Source organism: Aotus nancymaae, unplaced genomic scaffold (assembly GCF_030222135.1).
Source record: "Aotus nancymaae isolate 86718 unplaced genomic scaffold, 86718_ANA_hifiasm-v0.15.2.pri h1tg000016l, whole genome shotgun sequence".
NCBI classification, from domain to species: domain Eukaryota; kingdom Metazoa; phylum Chordata; class Mammalia; order Primates; family Aotidae; genus Aotus; species Aotus nancymaae.
This window is the reverse complement of record NW_026988428.1, coordinates 34,745,998-34,770,753: the sequence shown is the minus strand read 5'-3', so window position 1 is coordinate 34,770,753 and position 24,756 is coordinate 34,745,998. Positions and strand designations below refer to the sequence as shown.

The 24,756-nt window shown below is 42.5% G+C and overlaps 1 protein-coding gene across 11 annotated transcripts in view; it reads left to right on the top strand.

Annotated features, from left to right (window-relative positions):
* Positions 1 to 24,756, top strand: part of SLC11A2 (solute carrier family 11 member 2) — a 207,973-nt gene that overhangs the window by 22,137 nt on the left and 161,080 nt on the right. For all 11 annotated transcript variants that reach the window (XM_064377079.1, XM_064377078.1, XM_064377077.1 and 8 more), the window contains 14 exons: positions 51 to 176; positions 572 to 691; positions 4,608 to 4,714; positions 5,620 to 5,690; positions 5,798 to 5,865; positions 8,079 to 8,234; positions 9,250 to 9,408; positions 10,420 to 10,506; positions 12,403 to 12,522; positions 12,981 to 13,130; positions 13,650 to 13,723; positions 14,351 to 14,504; positions 16,948 to 17,001; positions 23,424 to 23,587. In XM_064377079.1, the coding sequence (XP_064233149.1) occupies positions 51 to 176; positions 572 to 691; positions 4,608 to 4,714; positions 5,620 to 5,690; positions 5,798 to 5,865; positions 8,079 to 8,234; positions 9,250 to 9,408; positions 10,420 to 10,506; positions 12,403 to 12,522; positions 12,981 to 13,130; positions 13,650 to 13,723; positions 14,351 to 14,504; positions 16,948 to 17,001; positions 23,424 to 23,501 (1,524 nt within the window). In that variant the 3' untranslated portion in view covers positions 23,502 to 23,587. The remainder of the gene's footprint in view (positions 1 to 50; positions 177 to 571; positions 692 to 4,607; positions 4,715 to 5,619; positions 5,691 to 5,797; positions 5,866 to 8,078; positions 8,235 to 9,249; positions 9,409 to 10,419; positions 10,507 to 12,402; positions 12,523 to 12,980; positions 13,131 to 13,649; positions 13,724 to 14,350; positions 14,505 to 16,947; positions 17,002 to 23,423; positions 23,588 to 24,756) is intronic.

The following is a 24,756-nucleotide window of genomic DNA, read 5'->3' as shown; positions in this document are numbered from 1 at the left end:
AGTAGTTTGATGATGATAATCAGTTTAATCTCTTTTCCTCTCTTGTATAGTACTCTTGTTTTAGCTTTCGGAAACTCTGGGCTTTCACTGGACCGGGCTTTCTTATGAGCATTGCCTACCTGGATCCAGGAAATATCGAATCTGATTTGCAGTCTGGAGCAGTGGCTGGATTTAAGGTGAACATCTAGTCCTACCCCTGTCCTTTTAAACACAGAATACACCCTCACATCCTTTTCTCCACCCTGCATGTTGGATAGTAGCCTCAGAGGCTACATACAAATACTTCATTGGCAGTGGCTCTTACGTGTGAAGTACTTTCCACTTGGTCTTTTATGTTATCCACATAGTTTTCTTGAACAAAGGAGAAACTGCATATAGGAGAAACTGAGGCTCAGAAAGGTACAAGGTAATCTAGCAGGTCATGTGTAAAACCTGATATAGAACTCAAGTCATTTGATTCTTGACCTGGGCTCTTTTCTGAATGCAGTATTTGCCACTCATGTTGCCAAACAATTAAACAAAAAAATCTCAGTCGTCCAATGAGTGTTACAGGAGATTTTGTTCTTCTTAGTTGCTCTGGATCCTTCTGTTGGCCACCCTTGTGGGGCTGTTGCTCCAGCGGCTTGCAGCTAGACTGGGAGTGGTCACTGGGCTGCATCTTGCTGAAGTATGTCACCATCAGTATCCCAAGGTGAGCAATGTACTGTCTTGTTTGTCTCTCACCCATACTGTAGGAATCTGTGTGTCTGGCAGTATGTGCTGGCTGCATTCTGTAGTGAGACAGTCAAGGACTTGGGGGTCAGTGGCCCTGAAGACAGATGGTACCAAGGGAAATGCTGTAGTTCCTCCTGGTGCCAGGCCATGTTTTTCCCCTCCTTCAAAATCTAACTTGAGACTCCCCTTTCCTAGAAGGTTTTCTTAGAAAAACTGTGGTTGAGATAAACATTTACCATTCACTCTACCTTCCAGTATTTAGCAATGCCCAGCCCATGGGGAGGGGGATATTCTAAGCACTTTTATTCACACCTCATTTTACTCCGTAAGTTTGCATTTTATGTATCTTCTTTTTTGTTTGACTTTTCCATCACTTTGAAAAAGGTAAATTTTTTTCCTTTTACTAGGAACTATATGCGGCAGGATCTTTGGATTTGCTAATAATTATTTTTCAGTTTTCCCTACCCCTGGGGGCTACACTGTCCTCTGCAGCTTCCTTCTGGACATTTTGGGGCTTTCTTACTGCTGCCTAAGGCAAGAATGAACACTATGTCTAGAAGATATTTTTTACTTAGCTTTGTCTTTTGTTTTGTTTCTTTTCCTGGGTGTGAGCAAAAAGTATCCTTATCTGCTTTTCAAAAAAATTAAAAAATCTTGGTAATATCCCCATTTACTCTGATGTGATTTTTTATTTTTATTTTTATTTTCATTTTTATTTATTTTAAAATTTTATTTTTTGAGATGGAGTCTTGCTGTGTCAGCCAGCCTGGAGTGCAGTGGCTCGAACTCAGGCTCACTGCAACCTCCACCTCCTGGGTTCAAGCAGTTCTCCTGCCTCAGCCTCCTGAGTAGCTGGGATTACAGACACACACTACTATACCCGGCTACCGTGCCCAGCCTCTGATGTGATTATTACACATTTTATGCCGGTATCAAAATGTTCATATGCCTCGTAAATATATACACCTACTATGTACCCACAAACATTTTAAAAAACAAACAAAAACTTGGTAATTTATAATCCTTCCAGCTTCTTTTCCTTTCTTTTTTTTTTTTGAGATGGAGTCTTACTCTGTCACCCATGGTGGAGTGCAGTGATGTGATCTTGACCCCCTGGGCTCAAGCAGTTCTCCCACCTCAGCCTCCCAAGTAGCTGGGACCACAGGCGAGCACCACCACACCTGGCTAATTAAAAAAAAAAAAATTTTTTTTGTATAGATGAGGTATTGCTATGTTGCCCAGGCTGGTCTCAAGCTCCTGGGCTCAGGCAGTCCTCCTGCCATAGTTTCTCAAAGTGCTGGGACAACAGGCATGAGCCACTGCTTCTCTTTGTTCATACATGTTAATAGTTGCTTATTTTGTAATAATTTTTTTTTTTTTAAGACAGAGTCTCGCTCTGTCGCCCAGGCTGGAGTTGAGTGGTGTGATCTCAGCTCACTGCAGCCTCTGCCTCTTGCAGTGAGGCAGGTCCAGTGATTCTCTTGCCTCAGCCTCCCGACTCGCTGGGATTATAGGCACGTGCCACTACGCCCGGCTAATTTTTGTATTTTTAGTAGACATGAGGTTTCACCATGTTGGTCAGGCTGGTCTCGAACTCCCGGCCTTAGGTGATCTGCCAGCCTTGGCCTCCCAAAGTGCTGGGATTACAGCCATGAGCCACCGTGCCCGGCCTGATTTTTTTTTTTTGTCTTGTTTTGTTTTTTTGAGACGGAGCCTTGCTCTGTTGCCCAGGCTGGAGTGCAATGGCTTGATCTCAGCTCACCACAACTTCTGCCTCCCGGGTTCAAGTGATTCTCCTGCCTCAGCTTCTTGAGTATCTGGGGACTACAGGTGCATGTCACTACACCTGGCTAATTTTTGTATTTTTAGTAGAGACAGGGTTTTGCCATGTTAGCCAGGCTGAGCTTGAACTCCAGACCTCAAGGCATCCACCTGCCTCAGCCTCCCAGAGTGCTTGGATTACAGATGTGAGACACTGTGCCTGGCCTGTTTTTGTTTTTGTTTTAGTTTTTGAGATAGGGTCTTGCTCTATTTCTTAGACTAGCGTGCAGTGGCACAATCATGGCTCACTGATATCCTCGACCTCCCAGGCTCAAGCAGTTTTTCCTACCTCAGTCTCTTGAGTAGCTGGGACCACAGGCATGCACCACGATACCCAGGTATTTAAAAAATTTTTTATAGAGACAGGGCTTCACCATGTTGCCCAGGCTGGGCTTGAACTCCTGGGCTCAAGTGATCTCCCACCCCTGCCTCCCAAAGTTCAGGGATTATAGGCATGAGCTACCATGGATGACCTGACAAATTTTTTGGATACTATCTGGAGGTGTTTTTTCTAGCTTCAGTGAGTCAGCATAACTAAATTTGATTTTCAGCTGTATTGTTTGGTCAGATTAGTTTCTGACTTTGTTTTATGCCACCCAATTCCAACCATCTTCCTTGAGTCCTTTTGCATATCTGTTCTTTTTCACTTGCTTGGTTATTATTATTACATTAAAGGTGACCCCAGCCTTTTCTGTTGTTGTGATGGTGGTTTGAGACAGAGTCTCATTCTGTCTGTTGTCCAGTCTGGAGTGCAGTGGCATGATCACAGCTCACTGCAGCCTTGACCACTGGGGCTAAGCTGTCCTCCTGCCTCAGTCCCCCGAGTAGCTGGAACTACAGGCGTATGCCACCATGCCTGGATAATTTTTGTACTTTTTTTCTTTCTTCAATTTTTATTTTAGATTTTGGGATGTATTCATGTGAAGGTTTTTTTTCTTTTTAAGTGAAAGCAAGTTTATTAAGAAAGTAAAGGAATAAAGAATGGCTATTCCATAGGCAGAGCAGCCACATGTGAAGGTTTGTTACATAGATAAACACGTCATGTGGGTTTGTTGTACATATTATTACATCACCCATATTTCAAGTGCAGTATCTAATGGTTATCTTTTCTGCTCCTCTCTCTGCTTCCACCCTCCCCATCAAGTAGACCCCAGTGTCTGTTGTTTCCCTCTGCGTGTTCATAAGTTCTTATCATTGGCCAGTCGTGGTGGCTCATGCCTGTAATCCCAGCACTTTGAGAAGCTGAGGCGGGTGGATCACAAGGTCAGGAGTTCAAGACCAGCCTGGCTAAGATGGTGAAACCCCATCTCTACTAAAAATACAAAAAAATTAGCCGGATGTGGTGGCAGACGTCTGTAATCCCAGCTACTTTGGAGGCTGAGGCAGAGAATTGCTTGAACCTGGGAAGTGGAGGTTGCAGTGAGCCGAGATTGTGCCACTGCACTCCAGCCTGGGTGACAGAAACTCCGTCTCAAAAAATAAAAGTTCTTATTTAGCTCCCAATTTTTGTACTTTTTGTAGAGATGGGGTTTTGCCGTGTTGCCCAGGCTGGTCTCAAACTCCTGGGGTCAAGGGATCTGCCCACCTTGGCATCCCAAAGTGCTGAGATTATAGGTGTGAGCCACTGCTTGGTCAACCCCAACTTTTTCATGTTTGTTTTGTCTTCTTGGCTATGATCACAATAGATGTGTTGTTCTGCAATCATTTAATATTCTTTCTTGACCCATATTTTGACCGTTTTAGCATCCTTATTCTCTAACAGTTTTAGGATTGTTTTTAGGCAGGAAATTAAGTGGAAATTAGTAAATGGAAATTACATTCTTCTCAAGTAAAAAGTAAGATCAGTTACTGCCTTGACCTTGGTTCATAGACTTTGCCACATGGTAGCACACTTTTCCTTCTCCAGCTGAGAGCCATAGTGCAGTGGAGGCACATTCTCGAATTTAGTCTCTGGTCTGAATGCTTATAAAGGACTGTTTATGGTTTAGTGCCAAAATATGAATTCCAAACTGTGGAGGAAATTTTTAGAAATGATTAACCAGAACCGTATCTTTCTACTGTTTGGTGTTTAGGTCCCACGAATCATCCTGTGGCTGATGGTGGAGTTGGCTATCATTGGCTCAGATATGCAAGAAGTCATTGGCTCAGCCATTGCCATCAATCTTCTGTCTGTAGGAAGGTGAGGGGGTTTTCCTTTAGAAAGTAATCAATGTTTTGCTAGATTTCAAAGCAAAAACATAAAAACAAAAACCCAATTTGTTTTTAATTTATTTTTATTTTTTCATTTTTAATTTTGAAGATTCAACTCAATTGTTATTTCTTCTGTGGAACCTTTCTGGAAACAATTTCTTCTCCCCTGGTAGATGTAGACTCTACATCTTCCATTTCCCATGGTGGGTTGTGCTTGCCTGTATTAAAATGTGTGGCGTTTTGTATCACAATTATTTATTTGTATGTCATTTTATCCCACTAGGTACTATCTTTTATTTTTATTTTTTGAGACAGAATCTTTCTCCATCACCCAGGCTGGAGTGCAGTGGTATGATCTTGGCTCCACTTCCTCCATTCAAGCCTTTCTTGTGCCTCAGCCTCCCAAGTAGCTGGGATTACAGGCACCTGTTACCCTGTCCAGCTAATTTTTGTATTTTTAGTAGAGATGGGGTTTCATCATGTTGGCTAGGCTGGTCTCTAACTCCTGACCTCAGTTCTAGGAACACCCACCTCAGCCTCCCCAAGTGCTGATATTACAGGTGTGAGTTACTGTGCCTGGCCCCCACTAGATACTATCCATTTAATCCTATCAAATTCTGTCTATCGATCTAATTCCATGATGGTAAGACCCATACTTTTCAGCTTTGTATCCTAAGTATGACATAGTAGTCTCTCAATCAAAGTTTAAATGAATGTAATTAAGTTGGTGCTGTTACCCGACATTACCCAAGGCCTGATTTTCTGCCATTGTCTCTCCCTCAAGTCCTAGCTTCTCCAAGTGTTCCTTATCTGGGGAGCTGTTGGGAAGACAGTGTTTTTCAATGTTTCCTTTCTTTCCATCTCTCTGACCTCCATTTCTTGTCTCTGACTTAGGATTCCTCTGTGGGGTGGCGTTCTCATCACTATTGCAGATACTTTTGTATTTCTCTTCTTGGACAAATATGGTAAGGAGAGTGGGAACGGTAGGGTCAGTCAAAGGAGCTGCCCTCTATCATGTGGCAGATGGGGAAGTCTGCCTTCTCTGAGCTCACTGCTGTCTTTTTTCCTTTAGGCTTGCGGAAGCTAGAAGCATTTTTTGGATTTCTCATCACTATTATGGCACTCACATTTGGATATGAGGCAAGTGGTACAGGGTATTCATTAGTTTTTTAAAACAAGTTTGTATGTGTGTCTGTGTGTATGTGTCTGTGTGTTTAGCTTTTTATTATAGAAGACAGTAATAATGCTAGTATGGTTCAGTTATATTGGGTATATCAACAAAAAGCCGATTTATCCCTGGGCCAATTTTGAAGGATTGTGATCCATAGCAAAGATTAGTGTGTAGAAAGGCCTGCAGAGACTCCCAGGTTTAAAATGACTAGATATTTTAGGGCTTTCCAAACTAGATTCCTTGATCCCAAGTTGACCATCTGACAGCAGAACAGCCATGGAGAGGGTTAATTAAGGAGGGGGTTGCGGGGTTATTCTTGGCTGTTAACTTAGAGGAGTTCTGATTTTGCTTATTCTGGTTTATATTAATTTCAGCTTGAACTTTCCCAATATTGAAACAGTTAATGAATTATGTGAGATATGCTGGATATTTCCTGGTTTGTGCCCCAACCCAGAAACTCCTCAGAGTCACTAACATTATTTGCAATACTAGCCCCTTTCTTTGTACAGTTCTTATAAACTGATTTCTGCTTACTGGTCTGGCTGAACTTTAAAAAATATATCTAATCTATGGGTCGATTATGCCTCTTGGCCTAAGGCTTCCAAGAGAGATACTGAATCAGGGAAAAGGATGTATCAGAGTATTTAAGAATGAGTCTCTCAGTCCCTACGTTCTAGTGGCAAACATCAAGTAATTTTTAAATGAACGTGGGTGAATAGAAGCATGCTGAGTATGGATAAAAAGTTGATTCTATATTTTTTTTTTCTTAATTTTTAGATTTTAATTTTTTTCTGAGACAGCATTTCTGTCTTCCAGGCTGGGGTGCAATGGTATGATCTTGGCTCACTGCACCCTCTGCCTCCTGGGTTCATGTGGTTTTTGTGCCTCAGCCTCCCAAGTATTTGCGATTATAGGCGTGCACCACCATGCCTGGCTAACTTTTTCTATTTTTAGTTGAGATGGGGTTTCACTATGTTGACCGGACTGGTCCTGAACTGCTGACCTCAAGCAATCTGCCTGTCTCGTCCTCCCGAAGTACTGGGATTGCAGGCCCTTATTCTACGTTTTTGAGCCTATCTCACAGGAATTACTGTGAAGCTAATAACCACAAGTCCTTTAGCAGCTTTTTTTTTTGAGAGGGAGTCTCCCTCTTTTGCCCAGGCTGGAGTGCAGTGGTGTAATCTCGGCTCACTGTAACCTCTGTCCCCCGGGTTCAAGCAATTCTCCTTCCTCAGACTGGGTTTACAGGTGCCCGCTGCCATGCCGGGCTAATTTTTGTATTTTTCCTAGAGATGGGGTTTCACCATGTTTGTAAGGCTGATCTTGAACTCCTGACTTCAGGTGATCCACTCGCCTTGGCTTCCCAAAGTGCTAGGATTATAGGCATGAGCCACCATACCTGGCCTTTTTTTTTTTTTTTTTTTTGGAGACAGAAAAATGAGGATTACAGGCATGGCCTTTTTTTTTTGGAGATCATGCCTAGGCTGGGTTGGCATGATCTCAGTTCACTGCAGCCTCCACCTCCTGGGCTCAAGCAATCCTTCCACCTCAGCATCCCTAGTAGCTGGGATATAAGTACACACCACCATACTGAGCTAATTTTTGTATTTTTTTAGAGAGAGGGTTTCATCATGTTGCCCAGGCTGCTCTTGAACTCCTGGGCTCAAGCAATCTGCCTGCCTTGGTCTCCCAAAGTGCCAGGATTATAGGCGTGAGCCGCCACTCCCAGCCCTTTCTTTAGAATTTTAAGTACGTATTATACACATCTGTTTCGTATATCTAAAAATACGATGTAAACTATCTGGATACTCAGTCCTGAATTCTCTGGCCCCTGGCAGTAAGCCCCTTATGTTGCTTGGTCTTGTGACAATTCTGTATTCCTCGTTACCCTAGGTAGTTGCAGAAGAAAAGGTTGTGGCCAGGTGTGGTGGCCTGTCCCAGCACTTTGACTGGCTGAGGTGAGAGGATTGCTTGAGCTTGGGAGATCAAGGTTTCAGTGAGCTGTGATCACGCCACTGCAATCCAGCCTGGGTGACAGAGCAAGATTGTATCTCAAAAACTTTAAAAATAAATAAAGAAGAAGGGGTTGTAAGGGGTAAAGGATGCTAAGTGTTCCCTAGTACTACATTACCCCCCGTTTCATGTTCTCATAAAGGCTAATCATTGTTATGTTGCTATGTAGTATGTTACAGTGAAACCCAGCCAGAGCCAGGTACTCAAGGGCATGTTCGTACCATCCTGTTCAGGCTGTCGCACTCCACAGATTGAACAGGCTGTGGGCATCGTGGGAGCTGTCATCATGCCACACAACATGTACCTGCATTCTGCCTTAGTCAAGGTGAGCAAGGCCCTTATCTCCTTCACCTCCTAGACAGTTCATGGGATCTTTTCCTTCAATTGCAAGGGACGCAAAGTTAGTTTACAGTTGTTAGGATCATGAGGAGCAAGGAACTTTCCAAGGCTGGACATTAATAAACTACACATGCTTAGACTCTGTTTTTAGGACCAAATTGACCAGATATTACTAACTGCATAGAGAAGGAGGGATTAAAGTTCTTTTTTTTTTAATTGAGATGGAGTCTCGCTCTGTCGCCCAAGTTGGAGTGTAGTGGCGTGATCTTGGCTCACTGCAAACCTCTACCTCCTGGGTTCAAGCGATTCTCATGCCTCAGCCTCCCGAGTACTTGAGATTATAGGTGTGTGCCAACACACCTGGCTGATTTTTCTATTTTTAGTAGAGATGCGGTTTCACCATGTTGGCCAGGCTGGTCTCAAACCCTGAGCTCAAGTGATCCACCCACCTTGGCCTCCCAAAGTGCTGGAATTGCAGGTGTGAGCTACTGCGCCCAGCCGGGACTAAAGTTCTTCATGAAAGGTCCGAAGTGCATCAAGTCCCTTGTGTTTAAATTTCAAAAGCCTGAGTGGCCTTGTGGAGGTCAAGAGTAAAGGAGCCCAAGCAGGCTTTTACTAGTCAGTATTATGTAATAGTTTGCTGGGAGATTTCAGAAAGCTTCATATTAGGGATATACACACCTTAGGACTGAAATCGGATTGTTTTTGTAGGTCAGTGGTCCTTCCAGCCACAGTAACTGAGAGCTCAGTAGTTATTTAGTCTCTGTTTCCTATTTGAGGGATGTGCAATTCCACAAAAGGGCATGAAGTGCTTTTTTTCCCCCGTATGAATTTCTTAATTGCTTAGTGAGCTAGGATGTAGGCAAGTGTTGGATCACTCACATTTCGTCTAGTCAGCTGTTTGTCCTCTAAATCTCTCAGCTGACTCTGAACTCCTGAATTGTCGTAAGGAAACTTGTTCTAACTGGTCAAAAAAATGACTGCTGTTGTTATCTTTTTAGTCTAGACAGATAAACCGGAGCAATAAGCAGGAAATACGAGAAGCCAATAAGTACTTTTTCATTGAATCCTGCATTGCTCTCTTTGTTTCCTTCATCATCAACGTCTTTGTTGTCTCAGTCTTTGCTGAAGCATTTTTTGGGAAAACCAACGAGCAGGTGGTGAGTAAGCCAGGGTTATGGGTGGTAGTGAATATGAGGGTAAAGTGAAGACTGCAATGGGATGGGGAAGGAAAATACCCCATTCTAGTGTTAATGTTCAGGATAAATAATCTGTAGTCTCATCTCTGCCCCTGAAAATCACCGTGCACCAGTCAGAGTCTACAGTACGGGGCTGACCAAGCCTGGACCATCTTTCTCAGATTTTGATTGGGAGTAGTCAACAAACATGAAACAGGAACTGTGATGAGGACAGACTTTGTCTTTTCATTTTGAATTGTATGTCATCTTGATGTCTGATTACCTATGTAGTGTGGTTTTTTTTTGAGATGGAGTCTTGCACTGTTGTCCGGGCTGGAGCTCAGTGGCATGATCTCGGCTCACTGCAACCTCCGCCTCCTGGGTTCAAGCAATTCTCCTGCCTCAGCCTCCCGAATAGCTGGGATTACAGGCGCCTGCCACCACGCCCAGCTAATTTTTGTATTTTTAGTAGAGATGGGGTTTCACCACGTTGGCCAGGCTGGTCTCAAACTCCTAACCTCAAGTGATCCTCCTTCCTCAGCCTCCCAAAGTACCGGCATTACAGGCATGAGCCACCATGCCTGGCCTGCCTATGTAGTTTTGATTACTGTTTGTTTCCCAACTATGGAACCTCTGACTCCTGTCTGCTTTGACCAAAGATTCTGTGCTGGGTGTTCTCTCGTGTCTGAAGCCTTCTTCAGAGCCTCTGCTCCTGTCATCATTTAAAGTACCCCGGTGTTTGTACATTATTACCATGCACACTGTAACTCAGTAAAGATTTTTGATGACCTGTGATGACCTGTGTGTGTAGAAGGATTATAGAGGAAGATCCTAGATGACATTGCTGCCAGTCTCTTCCCACATCACAGCATATATCCAGTGTTTTCTCTCCAGCCTACCTCTCATAGATGACTGTGTATGATATGTAGGAGAGCTCTTATTTGATCCTTGCTTCTGGAACAAAAGTTGCTCTTGAACTGCTTTGGGTTCTAGGTTGAAGTATGTACAAATAGCAGCAGTCCTCATGCTGGCCTCTTTCCTAACGATAACTCGACACTGGCTGTGGACATCTACAAAGGGGTAAGCATGTTCGGATTTATGATCTTTGTTCCTGAATCAATATATTTAGCATAGTATCTGGTCTTTTTTGTGAGTTCACTTCAGATCTGAGCATATCTCCTCTGAGTGTCATTTATTTCAGAGCTCTAGGCACCAGACAAGCATTTTGGATTAAATAGGAAGGAATAGAGGATCAGTTGAAAAGATGCATTATACGGGCCAGGAATGGTGGCTCACGCCTGTAATCCTAGCACTTTGGAGGCCGAGGCTGGCGGAGCTCGCCAGCACATACTGGAGCTTATGAGTTCAGGACCAGCCTGGCCAACATGGTGAAACCTCATCTCTACTAAAAAAATATATATACAAAAATTAGCTGGGTGTGGTGGTGGGCACCTGTAATCTCAGCTACTCAGGAGGCTGAGGCAGGAGAATCGCTTGAACTAGGGAGGCAGAGGTTGCAGTGAGCGGAGATCGGACCACCACTCCAGCCTGGGTGACAGAGTGAGACTCTGTCTTAAAAAAAAAAAAAAGATTCAGTATACACACTAGCGCTTGGTTTTTTTCCTTTGGAGATGGAATCTTGCTCTGTTGCCCAGGCTGGGGTGCAGTGGCTTGATCGTGGCTCACTGCAGCCTCCACGTTCCTGGCCCTAGTGATTTTCCCATCTCAGCCTTCTAGGTCGTAGGACTACAGGCAAGCACCACCACACCCAGCTAATTTTTTGTGTTTTCTTTTTTTTAATCTGAGATGGAGTTTCGCTCTTGTTGCCCAGGTTGGAATACAGTGGCATGATCTCGGCTCACCACAACCTCCTCCTCCTGGGTTCAAACAATTCTCCTGCCTCATCCTCCCAAGTAGCTGGGATTATAGGCATGTGCCACCATGCCCAGCTAATTTTGTATTTTTAGCAGAGATGGGATTTCTCTGGGTTGTTCAGCCTGGTCTTAAACTGCCGACCTCAGGTGATCTACCCACCTCTGCCTACCAAAGTGTATGAGTCACCGTGCCCGGCCTTGTATTTTTGTTTTGTAGAATCAGGGTTTTTGCCATGCTGCCCAGGCTGGTCTCGAACTCGCGGGCTCAATTGATTCTCCGGCCTTGGCCTCCCAAAGTGCCAGGATTACAAGTATGAACCACCCCACCTAGCCCCAAGAAAGTGTTCTTAGTAAAGTGTTTTTACTGGAGTCTGTCAGTCCTTTTTTGCTGGTTACACTGTGATCCTCTAAAAGTAGAATGTATAATGTGTATCATTTCCCAAATTTCTTTGATATTTCCCTGTACTCCTGTTGCCATTTTCCAGAATAGTGTGTAAAGGAATATAATTTGGGGAATTTGGTGTAGACGTCTTTTTTTTTTTTTTTTGAGATGGAGTCTTGCTCTGTCTCCCAGGCTGGAGTGCAGTGGTGTGATCTCAACTCCAACTCCGCCTCCCGAGTTCAAGCGATTCTCCTGCCTCAGCCTCCCTAGTAGGTGGGACTACAGGCATGCGCCACCACACCAGGCTAATTTTTGCATTTTTAGTAGAGATGGGGTTTCGCCATATCGGTCAGGCTGGTCTTGAACTCCTGACCTCGTGATCTGCCCGCCTCGGCCTCCCAAAGTGCTGGAATTAGAGGCATGAGCCACTATGTCCAGCCTTTTTTTGAAAAAAAAATATTTAAGATGGAGGTTTAGGAGCCTGGAGAAGAGAAAGGACTAGGCAGAGAAATGAAGGAGCATTCAGTAAAGTTTAGATTGAAAGCTTCTAGAATGAGGTCAGAACTTGAGCCTAGCTTCTGGGACAGTGCCCAGCATAGCACTTGGCATGGGTGGTGCATAGCAAAGAAGAAGGGAGAAATACCACAGGGAACTGCTATTTTGAATGTTGTCTGAGCAGATTATTGATACAATCATATCCTTATTTTTCGCCTCTTACAGGGTGTTGTGCTGGGATGTTACTTTGGGCCTGCTGCACTCTACATTTGGGCAGTGGGGATCCTGGCTGCAGGACAGAGCTCCACCATGACAGGAACCTATTCTGGCCAGTTTGTCATGGAGGTATGTGCTAGTATAGAATACAGGGAGATGACACAACCCTTTTGTTACTTCGTTTTTTGTTTCTTTTTTGAGATGGAGTCTCACTGTTGTTGCCCACACTGAAGTGCAATGGTGCGATATTGGCTCTGCAACGTTCACCTCCCAGGTTCAAGCGATTCTCCTGCCTCAGCCTCCTGAGTAGCTGTGATTACAGGCTCCCGCTACCACGCCTGGCTAATTTTTGTATTTTCAGTAGAGATAGGGTTTCACCATGTTGGCCAGGCTGGTCTCGAACTGCTAACCTCAGGTGATGTGCCCGCCTCGGCCTCTCAAACTGCTGGGATTACAGGTGTGAGCCACTGCATCTGGCCCCTTTTGTCACTTCTTAATCTCGTTCTTTTGAGTTCTGTCCTGAACCTCCCTTAGATGTTTTTGTTTCCTGTTGCAGTCAGTCATCCTGCTCCTATGTTTTCTTCCAGGGATTTCTGAACCTAAAGTGGTCACGCTTTGCGCGAGTGGTTCTGACTCGCTCTATTGCCATTATCCCCACTCTGCTTGTTTCTGTCTTCCAAGATGTAGAGAGTCTAACAGGGATGAATGACTTCCTGAATGTTCTACAGAGCTTACAGGTGAGGAGGAAGCTGGGGAAACTCATATCCTAGTTATTCAGGCAGCATTATGTACTGCCCTTGGGTACGAAGCCTGGCTGGGTGCTGGGGGAATATTGAGAGGAAGACAGAGGCATGATTGTGGTCTGCAGTTAATGTATATGAAATCCTTGGCATCTAAAAGGATTTTAGAAATGGTTTGGTTTTTAAACCTGTTGAATGGGAACTATGAGCTTTACTTATATATAGAACACAAAATTATAGTTCATTAATGCAAGTAAACATTAAATGAACATATAGGACACTGTACCAGGTCCTGTGGAGGTTAAGGAGACAAGTCCCTTAGAAAGGTTTGCATTTTAGGTTAATGATAGCTCTACAGAATTCAGTAGAATGCCTGAGTGTGTTGGGGTGAGAGGAATCATGATTTCTCAAGTAGAAGTTGAGGCAGCATTTATGTTTCCCTTTCATTCATTGTGCTGTTCTCTGGGGTGATACAAGGACCTATAGTAATCCCATCTGATCTTCTTTCTTTTCCAGCTCCCCTTTGCTCTCATACCCATCCTCACGTTTACAAGCTTGCGGCCAGTAATGAGTGACTTTGCCAATGGACTGTGAGTGTACTCCTCTTAGTTCCCACAGGGGAAGCTGATATGGGGAAAGGGTCCCTTCATGCAGTAGGCCAGTCAGACATGAGACAGAGGGAAACGATATGTTTTGAGAGGTGATTGCTAGTCGCTTCTTCTTTGGCTTAGAGAATGGAAACTGTGAATATAGTAAAGGAAGAGAAAGCACATCTTTCATTTGGAGGGGGGAAAAAGCTCAGTTTTTATGGCATAACTCTTCAGCTTCAGCCACTGAAGTTTGAGGCACCTTAGTTCTTTGTTAAATGATCTTAACAAGAAAGGCATAAGTTAGTACCTTTTATATATACCTTTAAAGGATATGAGGTATCTGAAGTGACTTGTTGCATTTCTAGGCCTTGTTGGATCTCTAGGGACTTAAATATTAGGGATTATTTAATGGTGTCTTCCCCCCCCCTTTCTCTCTATCAGTATCTAATTTTGGCTGATTTAAGTTAGACTTATGAAGAATCATTTTTTCAAATTAAGAACAATTTTTCCGTTCACTTTGAACTGCCTTTAATTGTTGTCCTGTTTACCTCACAGGATGCAGTTTGCATTTCTGTCTGTGGCCAAATTGGGTTATTCCACCAGTGACTGTGCTGATTTCTTTTACAGAGGCTGGCGGATTGCAGGAGGAATCTTGGTCCTTATCATCTGCTCTATCAATATGTACTTTGTATTGGTTTATGTCCAGGAACTAGGGCATGTGGTGTTATATGTGGTGGCTGGTGTGGTCTGCGTGGCTTATCTGGGCTTTGTGTTCTACTTGGTAAGTCCCGTCTGGAAAAGCAGGGGCATAGGTATCGGGGATGGTAGAGGTGGGGTTCACTGGCATTCAGAAATGAACAGACCCTGTCCAGGCACAGTGGCTCATGCCTGTAATCCCAGTTCTTTGGGAAGCTAAGGCGGGAGGATTGCTTGAGTCCAGGAGTTCGAGACCAATCTGGGCAACATAGTAGGACCCCATCTCTACAAAAAAAAAAAAAAGTGAACAGACCCAAAAGAGCACATAACAATCTACCTCCAGGTTATCGAGACAATTTATATGGAATTGTCAGATCAGCTGTTTACAAAATAATATTTCTAACCATAAAATTCACTTTGGTTACTTAGATTTGTCATTTTTCTGTCACTTCTGTAGTTTCCATTCTTAACAATTCCTAACAAGAGAGTATAGTATGTTTGAGGAGCTAAAAGAAGGGTAGCAGTACAGACAGTGGAGAATGGTACAAGACAGAGTTGGAGAATGGGGCACACAGTATGATACAGAGATCTGGGTGGGACACATACAAGTGCACAGCCCACTCAGCTCCATCACTTACTGGCTGTCCAAGGAAATAAGTAAACAGTGATAGTCTCCCCTTGACTCTTATTCTAAAGTCATTTTAAAAAATCATGGTTACAAAACCATAGCCACATGAAAAAGGTATGCACAATTTATATTCCAATTATAAAAAATTTATTTCTAGTCTAGAATAAATTATATAAAAATTGTAATATAATTGTTTTTAGGCACTGTTTTAACAGAAAAACAACAACATAAAAATCCTTGCATACCTTCTGTCACCGTTTTAACAATATAATTGTTTTAGGAAGGTGGGATTATAGATATATTATTCTCTATTTTCCAAATCTTCTTTAACATTGCTTATATTAATGAAAAACAACCAAAATAACATCAGATCCATTTCCCTGTTTATACAGGTTTCTCTGAAAAAAACACAGGGGTTGGGGATAATGAATAGCAGAATTTATGCCATTTTTGCTGCAGAGAATGGCTGAAGATGGAGGCTGGAAACCTGCTGTTGATCTCTAGTACACTTCCCCATGCCAGAGTGCCACACGTTAGATACTTTATTGAGAAAATCACTTTAGTAGATGTTGAAAAATTATTTCCTAGATTGATGTATCTCTTTTTTTCTTCCCAATAAACTTTGGGCACACAAAGACTGTACTGACCCTATGATTTAGGAACTTAACTTCAAGGAAAACCAAGTAACTGAATATGTCCTTGACAGAAGTTGTTTTTAAAAATTCACATAGATTAGGGGGATCCTTTTATAATGCAAATTGGATATGAAGGTGCCAATTTATCCTTCTTCAGCCTAAGGCCAGTGAGCTTGTTGAAGACCCATTATTATTATTACTATTATTTTTGAGACAGAGTTTTGCTCTGTTGCCCAGGCTGGAGTGCAGTGGCACAATCTTAGCTCACTGCAACCTCTGCCTCCTGGGTTCAAGCAATTCTCCTACCTCAGCCTCCTGAGTAGCTGGGACTACAGGCACGTGCTACCATGCCCAGCCAATTTTTGTATTTTTAGTAGAGGTGGGGTTTCACCATGTTGGGCAGGCTGGTCTCAAACTCCTGACCTCAGATGATCCACCCACCTCAGCCTCCCATAGTGCTGGGATTACAGGAGTGAGCCACTGCACCTGGCCTGAAGACCCATTTTTAGAGGTGAGGGCTCATTCTATAGTGGGTTACTGCTGTTTAACAGGAACTTCATAGAGCAGCTTAGGAGACTACACCAATTGTATTAGTTTGTTAGTCATTCTCATCATGGGGAGGACTGAGGAAAAGTGCACTTCAGGAAATTCACAGTTGGATAAAAGAAACAAACTACAGGCTGGACGAGGTGGCTTATGCTTGTAATCTCAGTGCTTTGGGAGACCGAGCCAGGAGGATTACTTGAGGTTAGGAGTGTGAGACCAACCTGGGCAATATAGCAAGACCTGGTCTCTACAAAAAAAATTAAATTAGCTGGGCATGGTGGTGTGCACTTATAATCTTGGCAATTCAGGAGGCTGAGGAGGGAGGATTGCTTGAGCCCAGGAATTCAAGGCTTCAGTGAGCTATGGTTGCACCAGTATACTCCAGCCTGAGAGATCAGGGAGACCTTGTCCCTAAAAAGTAAAAAAAATCCAACAAAGATTATTTAAAAAAAAAAAAGAAAGAAAAACCACAGACACAAAGCAGTAAGAACAGAGAAATTCAGTATTGAAAATGTATGGACAAATTTTGTTGAGGGAGGCAGATGACTTTTTGAAGGGGGAGTGGGGTTGAGAGAATGACTTGTGCAACCCTTGGTGGTAGAAGATGGGCACAGCTGGATGTTCAAGGAAGGGAGCAGGTTTGCATTTGAGAAGTGCTATGTGAGCAGTCCTGGCTCTTCAGAGAGCCTGGTGAATGATGACCATATTTTGTCTTTCAGGGTTGGCAATGTTTGATTGCACTGGGCATGTCCTTCCTGGACTGCGGGCATACGGTAAGCATCTCTAAAAGCCTGCTGACAGAAGAAGCCACCGGTGGCTACACTAAGTAACACTGGATAAGTCTGTCTTCTGCAGGTAGCCATCAGAGCCAGTGTGTTTCTATGGTTTACTGTGTGAACATAGCCAAAAGTATGTGCTGTTGCACAGACTGCATTTACGACTCAACTGTTGGTTGGAAAAGACTTTGTTTCATATATGTTTGAAAGATGGAATTAGTTTTTTCTTCCTGACCTAACCTGGGAACTGGATTAGGGCGGGATCTTTGAAACACTGACATTTGCTGCTCTCATTCCAACACTAAACTCTGAAGTAGTTGCCCAAGGGCCAACTCAGTTTATCCTTCTGAGAGACAAGAATATGCATGATTCTTAACCAGGCTAGATGTTAACAAAATTTGGAAAACACAAAACATTTTTTATTATACAAACTACAGAATGAGTATGCAGGTTTTGTTTATCAAGATGTAATGGATTTTTAAAGGCTGAGAATTTTTCCTTATACATATCTTTTCAATTATTTTAATTATGCAAAATCCTTGACTAGAATAGCTTCATCTATATGAAATATAAAATTAAGAGACACCTAGCTCTGTAAGGCTTAGGATTCTTTGAACTTATTTCCACTTTAATTTCTCAATGGAATTTAAGAGGAGTGAGAAAACAAAGGAGGTGAAAAACTGGCAACTAGCAAAACTCATCTGTAGGTGGTGCTTATTAATGATCTTCTCAGGATTTTCTTCAGAAATTGAAAAGCTTATGAGGATTTCTTGGGAGTCTTAATAACCTGCCTGTTAGTACAGAGCTTTCCTGATGATATTTACTCTTGAGTACATGTAGTTGTAAAACCTTCATTTTCCTTCTCCAGGAGGGTGGTAATATTAAAAGATGGTAATATTTATGAACTGATGTTCTCATGAAATGTTGAGGGTGGGGAGAAAAGACTTTAAGGAGGAAGGAGAGCCATCTGTTTTGTTCCTAAAAGCCACCTCTTAACCAGAATCGTCATGTTTTTCTGATGCACCACTCTACTTCACGCCCAAGATGACTTGCAAGGCAATCTCAGGAGCTGTGGACTTAACCAATGCAAAGCACACTTCCTCAGCATTCTCAGCAAGTCAGTAGGTGTCAGTATGATTGCAAAGTTCACTGTCTCAGCAAGGTTGAACTGGGCTACCTCTACAGCTATTTCCTCAGAGGGGAAAATCTTGAGACCAGATGGTGGAGCTCTGGAGTCAGAGGAAATGGGTGTCTTCGCATGAAGCTGCTGCTCTTTCTTCAGCCACTTCTGACATTTTTACATGTGGAGCCTGAGATTGTGTGATTATCTCAAATCAAATCACTTTGATGGAGATAAATAATCAAAAGTGTTTTGTAGCCATTGACTTGGTGAGAACAGTAATGGGAATGGCATTGAAGGACTTCTCATTTTTGGAGCTTTCCTTTCAGAGTCCTTGTTGATTGGTGTTTTCTGTTCATCTGAGCCCCCAGAAGCATTATTACTGCACACAGTCTAAAGCACATACTGGATGGATGGTCTTTTATAAGGCATTTAAGGGTACACTACTGTGTTTCACTGACCATACCTTTTTCTTAGTCCCTAAAGTATAGAGTCATGAGTGTGCTTAGTCCCTCAAGCACAGAATCATGAATGACAATTCCCCTAACCATTCCTCCTCATATCTGCCTCTTCCCCATACCATCATCATTCCCCAAACTGCTCATAAAGGCACTCTGTGAAGATATTGGGGACTGACATCTTAAGCTGTCACCTGGCTGCAGTAGGAAAGGCCAAATTGACAAAAAAGATTATTTATAAAGATGATATGGTAATATTTACCTTTGCCCTGGGTCTGGGTGGTCCAGTCAGTCTCAGATTCACAAGCATTTAGGAGCCTAGGTAAAAGCTGCTAGTATTCTTTTAAAAGTTATATTTATGACTTGCAATGATGGAAAAATCCTTCCCAATTAAATAGCATTTTGTAATATGTGTGTACTTCACTGTGTTAAAAATACTCTCATATCTTAATTGCATTTGATCCTCACAGAGAGAAAGTGCATTTTAACCAGCACTCTGGGTGCAATAAACAATGTAGAAATTTAAGTCCTCCAATGCCAGCATATGCAGTGAGTTTGGGCAGTGTGTTTATGTGGAATGTTTAAGGATATACAATTGTACTTTATATAAATTGGTCCTTGTTCTCCTTAAATGTGACATGAAATAATTGTGCGGCTACATTACATTGGAAATTAACAGGGGAAAAGGGAAGAGCTCTTGGCTCCCTTGAGGTCCTGCTAGTGGTATTAGGAGTGGTTACAACTGAGCTTTTAGTAACCATTTAAACATATGTAAACTCAGTTTCTAATTAAAATTTTTTTTTCTTTTTCCAATTTGGTTTCCTGGGTATTTTTTTTACCTTGAAATAATTTATTAATAGGGTTTCAATAACTTTGATACAAAAATACTGCAACAGTAGCTACCACCGGGATTGACACACTAAGACCACACTTAGGATTTTCATCTTAGAAAGGATAGAGCAATAAATGGATTTAGTCCTCAGAAGGCTTGGATTAATTGCAGTTACCAGGACATTAATTTCCATTTTCCCACTTAGTCAGATGGTTTTACCATACCTAAAGGGTCACATCATTACCATGTTTAAACTTGGGGAAGAAAATTTTATTCTGCTTTTCTCTAAGCTGAATATTTTCTATGTGTAGTTTACTTCACTATTTCACTTTTACATTCTTTATATGCTGCCAGTGAAAATTAATATTTGAAGAGAAACCAAACTCGTTTAGCTAAAAGACCAATGAGCATTTTGGCAGACCTGATGTAAATGGAAATACTGGCACCATTTAAAAACAAAGGCAGAGCTCAGGCACAGTGAACTACTAGCCCTATTACTAGACACATGACAGGAAAACCTGAGTCAGCACTTGATTTGTCCCAGGAGTGTCACCAGAACTTCATTTTTCCTTTCTCTGTTGCAAGCCTTCCCTGTAAGTAACACAGTGGAAGTCATCTAGGGAAAATTTTGTTCTCCACATTGTCCTTCCTCATTTAGTGCTCTTTCCTTACTTTGGATTTAATTTCAGAACTAAAATAGGATGTAAAACAATGTGAAGATCCTGTTTTGAAACATTTCTTTTAGCTCTGCCCTCTGGAATAACTTCTGCTCCTTCATTGGTAGGACCAACGAATCTAAACGTGTCAGCTGCTCTCAGCCCCTTAGCTTATGAATGTAAAAATGGCTAACTCATTACTGTGTTCTAGTCCTGGCCTGAACACTTGTATTATCTCATTTAATCTTTGTAACAAAAGGATCAGCCTCTATGTAGATGAGTCAAGTAGAAGACCAAAAGTAGCTTGCCCACATTTACATTATTAAAGAAATGTGCAATTGACATTTGAACTTGCATAGCTTAACTCCAGAACCCATGTTTTCATTCCCAAACTATCCTGTATAATATAGAGTATACCCTTCACGTTGTGTTGTTTGGCAACACAAGGAACATAACACATTGAAGCTTTTGTTTCATACGCTGATTAGTGCTAGAATATGCCTTAGCCAGAAGTTGCTAACTGACAGATTTTGGCCCCTGTGCAGAAGTTTTAAAAGTAAGATTGAATGCTTTTGGAAAGTGTAGAGAGAGTGGACAGGGCCCTCTATGGTCCTATCCTAGCAATAGCCAAGAATTACTAGTTAATAAGTTCACTCCTTTGCATTAGCTCTCTGCCCCTGGAAGTATTTTGGCCCATTCTCATGCCATTTAGTCTCATTTCTCAGTGTCTCGGAACAACAACAAACATCTCCATTGAAGGAGGTCTATCAACTAAGTGATCTAAGTGACACTCTGTGGGCCTCGCAGGACTAATACCGCAACCCTTGTTTACTACGTGTTGAAGAAGTCTACCACAGCTGCTCACTTGGGAAAAGGCTGACATCAATGAATTGTCAGTATATTTAATTGCTGTTATTTACTTAAGCCTGAATTAAGTCTGAAGAGCTGTTTCCATGCCCTAAAGTCAGTGTCATATAGTGTTTTCCTAGCCCACTAGTTGGGAATAGTTTTATCTTGGGCACCATTTGGTCTAATCTTCACACAGTCATCACAACAAGCCTGTGCGGTTATACAAGGCAGTTTGTAATGTGTTAAATATATCTGTTGAAAACTAACATGAGATAGTATATTAGTGTACTTGGCATTTCCTTTTTTTTTTTTTGAAATGAAGTCTAGCTTTGTCGCCCAGGCTGGATTGCAGTGGTGCAATCTCAGTTCACTGCCACCTCCACCTCCCAGGTTCAAGTAATTCTGCCTCAGCCTCCTGAGTAGTTGGGATTACAGGTGCCCACCACCACACCTAGCTGATTTTTTTTTTGAGACGGAGTTTCACTCTGTTGCCCAGGCTGGAGTGCAGTGGTGTGATCTCGGCTCACTGCAACCTCCACTTTCTGGGTTCAAGTGAGTCTCCTACCTCAGCCTCACGAGTAGCTGGGACTATAGGCGCACACCACTGTGCCCAGCTAAGTTTTGTATTTTTAGAGATGGAGTTTCACCATGTTGGTCAGGCTGGTCTCGAACTCATGACCTCGTGATCTGCCCTCCCAAAGTCCTGGGATTACAGGTGTGAGCCACTGTGCCTGGCTGTACTTGGCATTTTCAAATGTAGCATTTCTTCACATTTTACAAGTAAGTAGAATAAGCCTCCAAAAGTATGTGACATGCTGAAGGCCATAGCAAGTGGTAGAGTTAAGGGCTTAAACTCAACTCCAGTGCCTTTCCATTATACTAAAATAGGATTGTTGCTGCCATTAAATTTATAGTCTGCATTCTGCATTAACTTACAGGCTGTTGGTGCCATGGGATAATAAATAAAATAAGTAATAATAGTAGGGCTAAAATGAGACTCAAAGTTGCCCCAAGGTATATTTGAGGCAGAGAAAAAGTAAAAATAACTTCACAGCCAGCCTGGGAAACGTGGCAAAACCCTGTCTACAAAAAAATTAGCTTAGTTTGTGGTGGCACACACCTGTAGTCCCAGCTGCTTGGGCGGCCGAGATGGGAGGATGGCTGAAGCCCAGGAGGCAGAGGTTCCGTGCAGTGAGCCAAGATTTTGTCATTAGCACTCCAGTGTGGGCGACATAGTGAGACCCACTCTTTACAAAAATAATAACTTCACAGGTCCCAACACAAACCATCTAGACTCAGTTCTTTAGGAGTGGAGTCTGGAATTGTGTGTGTGTTTTTGTTTTTTGGGGTTTTTTTTTTTTTTGAGATGGAGTCTTGCTCTGTCGCCCAGGCTGGAGTGCAGTGGCACAATCTCTCACTGCAACCTCTGCCTCCTGAGTTCAAGTGATTCTCCTGCCTCAGACTCCAGAGTAGCTGGGATTACAGGCATGTGCCACCATGCCCCAATAATTTCTGTATTTTTAGTAGAGGAGGGGTTTCACCATGTTGGCCAGACTGGTCTTGAACTTCTGACCTCAGGTGATCCACTCGCCTCGGCCTCCCACAGTGCTGGGATTACAGGCATGAGCCATCATGCCCAGCTGGCATTGTGTTTCATTTTTTATTTTTATTTTTTGTTTTTTGAAACGGAGTCTCTTTTGCCAGGCTGGAATGCAGTGACACGACCTTGGCTCACTGCAGTCTCCACCTCCTGGGTTCAAGTGATTCTTCTGCCTCAGCCTCCTGAGTAGCTGGGATTACAGGCGCGAGCTGCCACACTCAGCTAATTTTTTTGTATTTTAAGTAGAGACAGGGCTTCACCATATTGGCCAAGATGGTTTCCATCTCCTGACCTCGTGATCTACTCACCTTGACCTCCCAAAGTGCTGGGATTACAGGCGTGAGCTGCCGCACCCAGCCTGGAGTTGTGTTTTAGAAGCAGCTTCGGTGATGCTGATTCAGCGTGACAAACATTTGGGACCCATAGGTCATCTTTCTCTCTCTTAGTAACTGCTATTTCATGTTTTTGTTTTGTAAATAAAAGGCTTTTCTCTGCTCCAGTGCCAAAGGATAATAGGGCCAGAATTACTGAGACGGTTGGAAATTTGATTTCTAACTCACACAGTAGTAGAATGCAAAAGCATTCTGCATGTTTGCTCTTATCCTGATTTGAAGCACCCACCCTGAGGTAGAGTGTGTCACAAGAATCATCAGAGTGCTAATTTTGCTGAGGACATTTGACACCATCTCAGTCCTTAACTATTTCAGCTCCTACATAACAGCTTCTGCATATCAGAAACCATTCATGTATGTATGTGCAAGCCATTTCCTTTCTGAAATAAAAATCAATATAGCAGTATGGAAAAAAGGCCTAAATTGATGTGCTAATTACAGGTACTTAAATGCTGATTTCAATAAGTAACATGAAAATCAGTCTAATCCTCTTCCATCTTTTTTTTCCTTAGTACCATCTGGGATTGACAGCTCAGCCTGAACTCTATCTTCTGAACACCATGGATGCTGACTCACTCGTGCCTAGATGACTGACAGCCTGAGAGACTATATGAGAACAAGTTTCTCTAAGCCCTTTTGTGCCAGGTGTCCTGTTAACATCTCTGTTAGTTCAGAGGTGAGTTTTGTTCAGACGTTTTGAACAAAAGGCCAAGATTTCCTCATGGGAAGGGTGTTCAAAGCTGACGGCTATAAATGTAGGTCAGAGACCCACACACCTCACAACAGTCACACACTCCCAGAGTTAAATGATCAGCCTCTGGTGGCCACACACCCCTATGGGCTTGTGTCTTGGACTCTGGGATTTAAAAAATATATATGTATATATATTTATGTAAACCTGAGCATCTCAGTTTGGGTAGAGTTTTAAGGTTATATGAAACTGATAGAGCTTTTGTATTTTTTTTTAAATTTTGTTTAGATAAATCAGATATTTGTTTTGCCTGGATCACAAGTGAGAAAGGAAAGAGAATAACGCTCTTTTTCACAGTGAACTGGTCAAATTGACTATCTTGTAAAGTGATATTTTACTATGTAAGTTAAATTTCACTTTGATCTTAATGGACCCGATTATATCCTTGGTATCTATTGATATTAACACATCATTTCTTAAAAAAAAATTTTTCTCTATTTGGCGATGATAATTAACCCAGGTTATCAGCCTGTTTTGTAATTATTGTCTCTGTTGTCACTTTTATTGAATTGTTTTCTAGTCATTAAATATGAAGGCATTTGCCAAAGAGCTCTAATACCCAGTAACAAGATCTAGAGACCATACTTTAACCAGTGATCAGTTTTCCATGCTACATTGTAACTCAGCTCATTCTGGCATTCAAGTTTTAGGCAGAAAAAGAAGAAACTCCTAATATTTAACTTGTAAGGCCTGACATAAGATAGTGAAGATATTAATCTTCTTTCTAATATTCGCATAGTCCTCAGTTTAGTTTCTTCTCACTATTCCCATCGACACGCCAAACATCATTTCTAGGTCCAAAGTCTGTTTGTAGGAGTGGCTAATATTTGTATTGTTGAAACTCCTAGGGAATGCCAAACATTTCACTTTAAAATATTCAGCACTTTGGGGACTTGAGGTGGGCGGATCACGATCACGAGATCAGGAGTTTGAGGGCAGCCTGGCCAACGTGGTGAAACACCATCTCTACTAAAAATACAAAACTTAGCCGGGCATGGGGGAGGGTGCCTGTAATCCCAGCTACTCAGGAGGCTGAGGCAGGAGAATCATTTGAACCCTGGAGGCGGAGATTGCAGTGAGCTGAGACTGCGCCA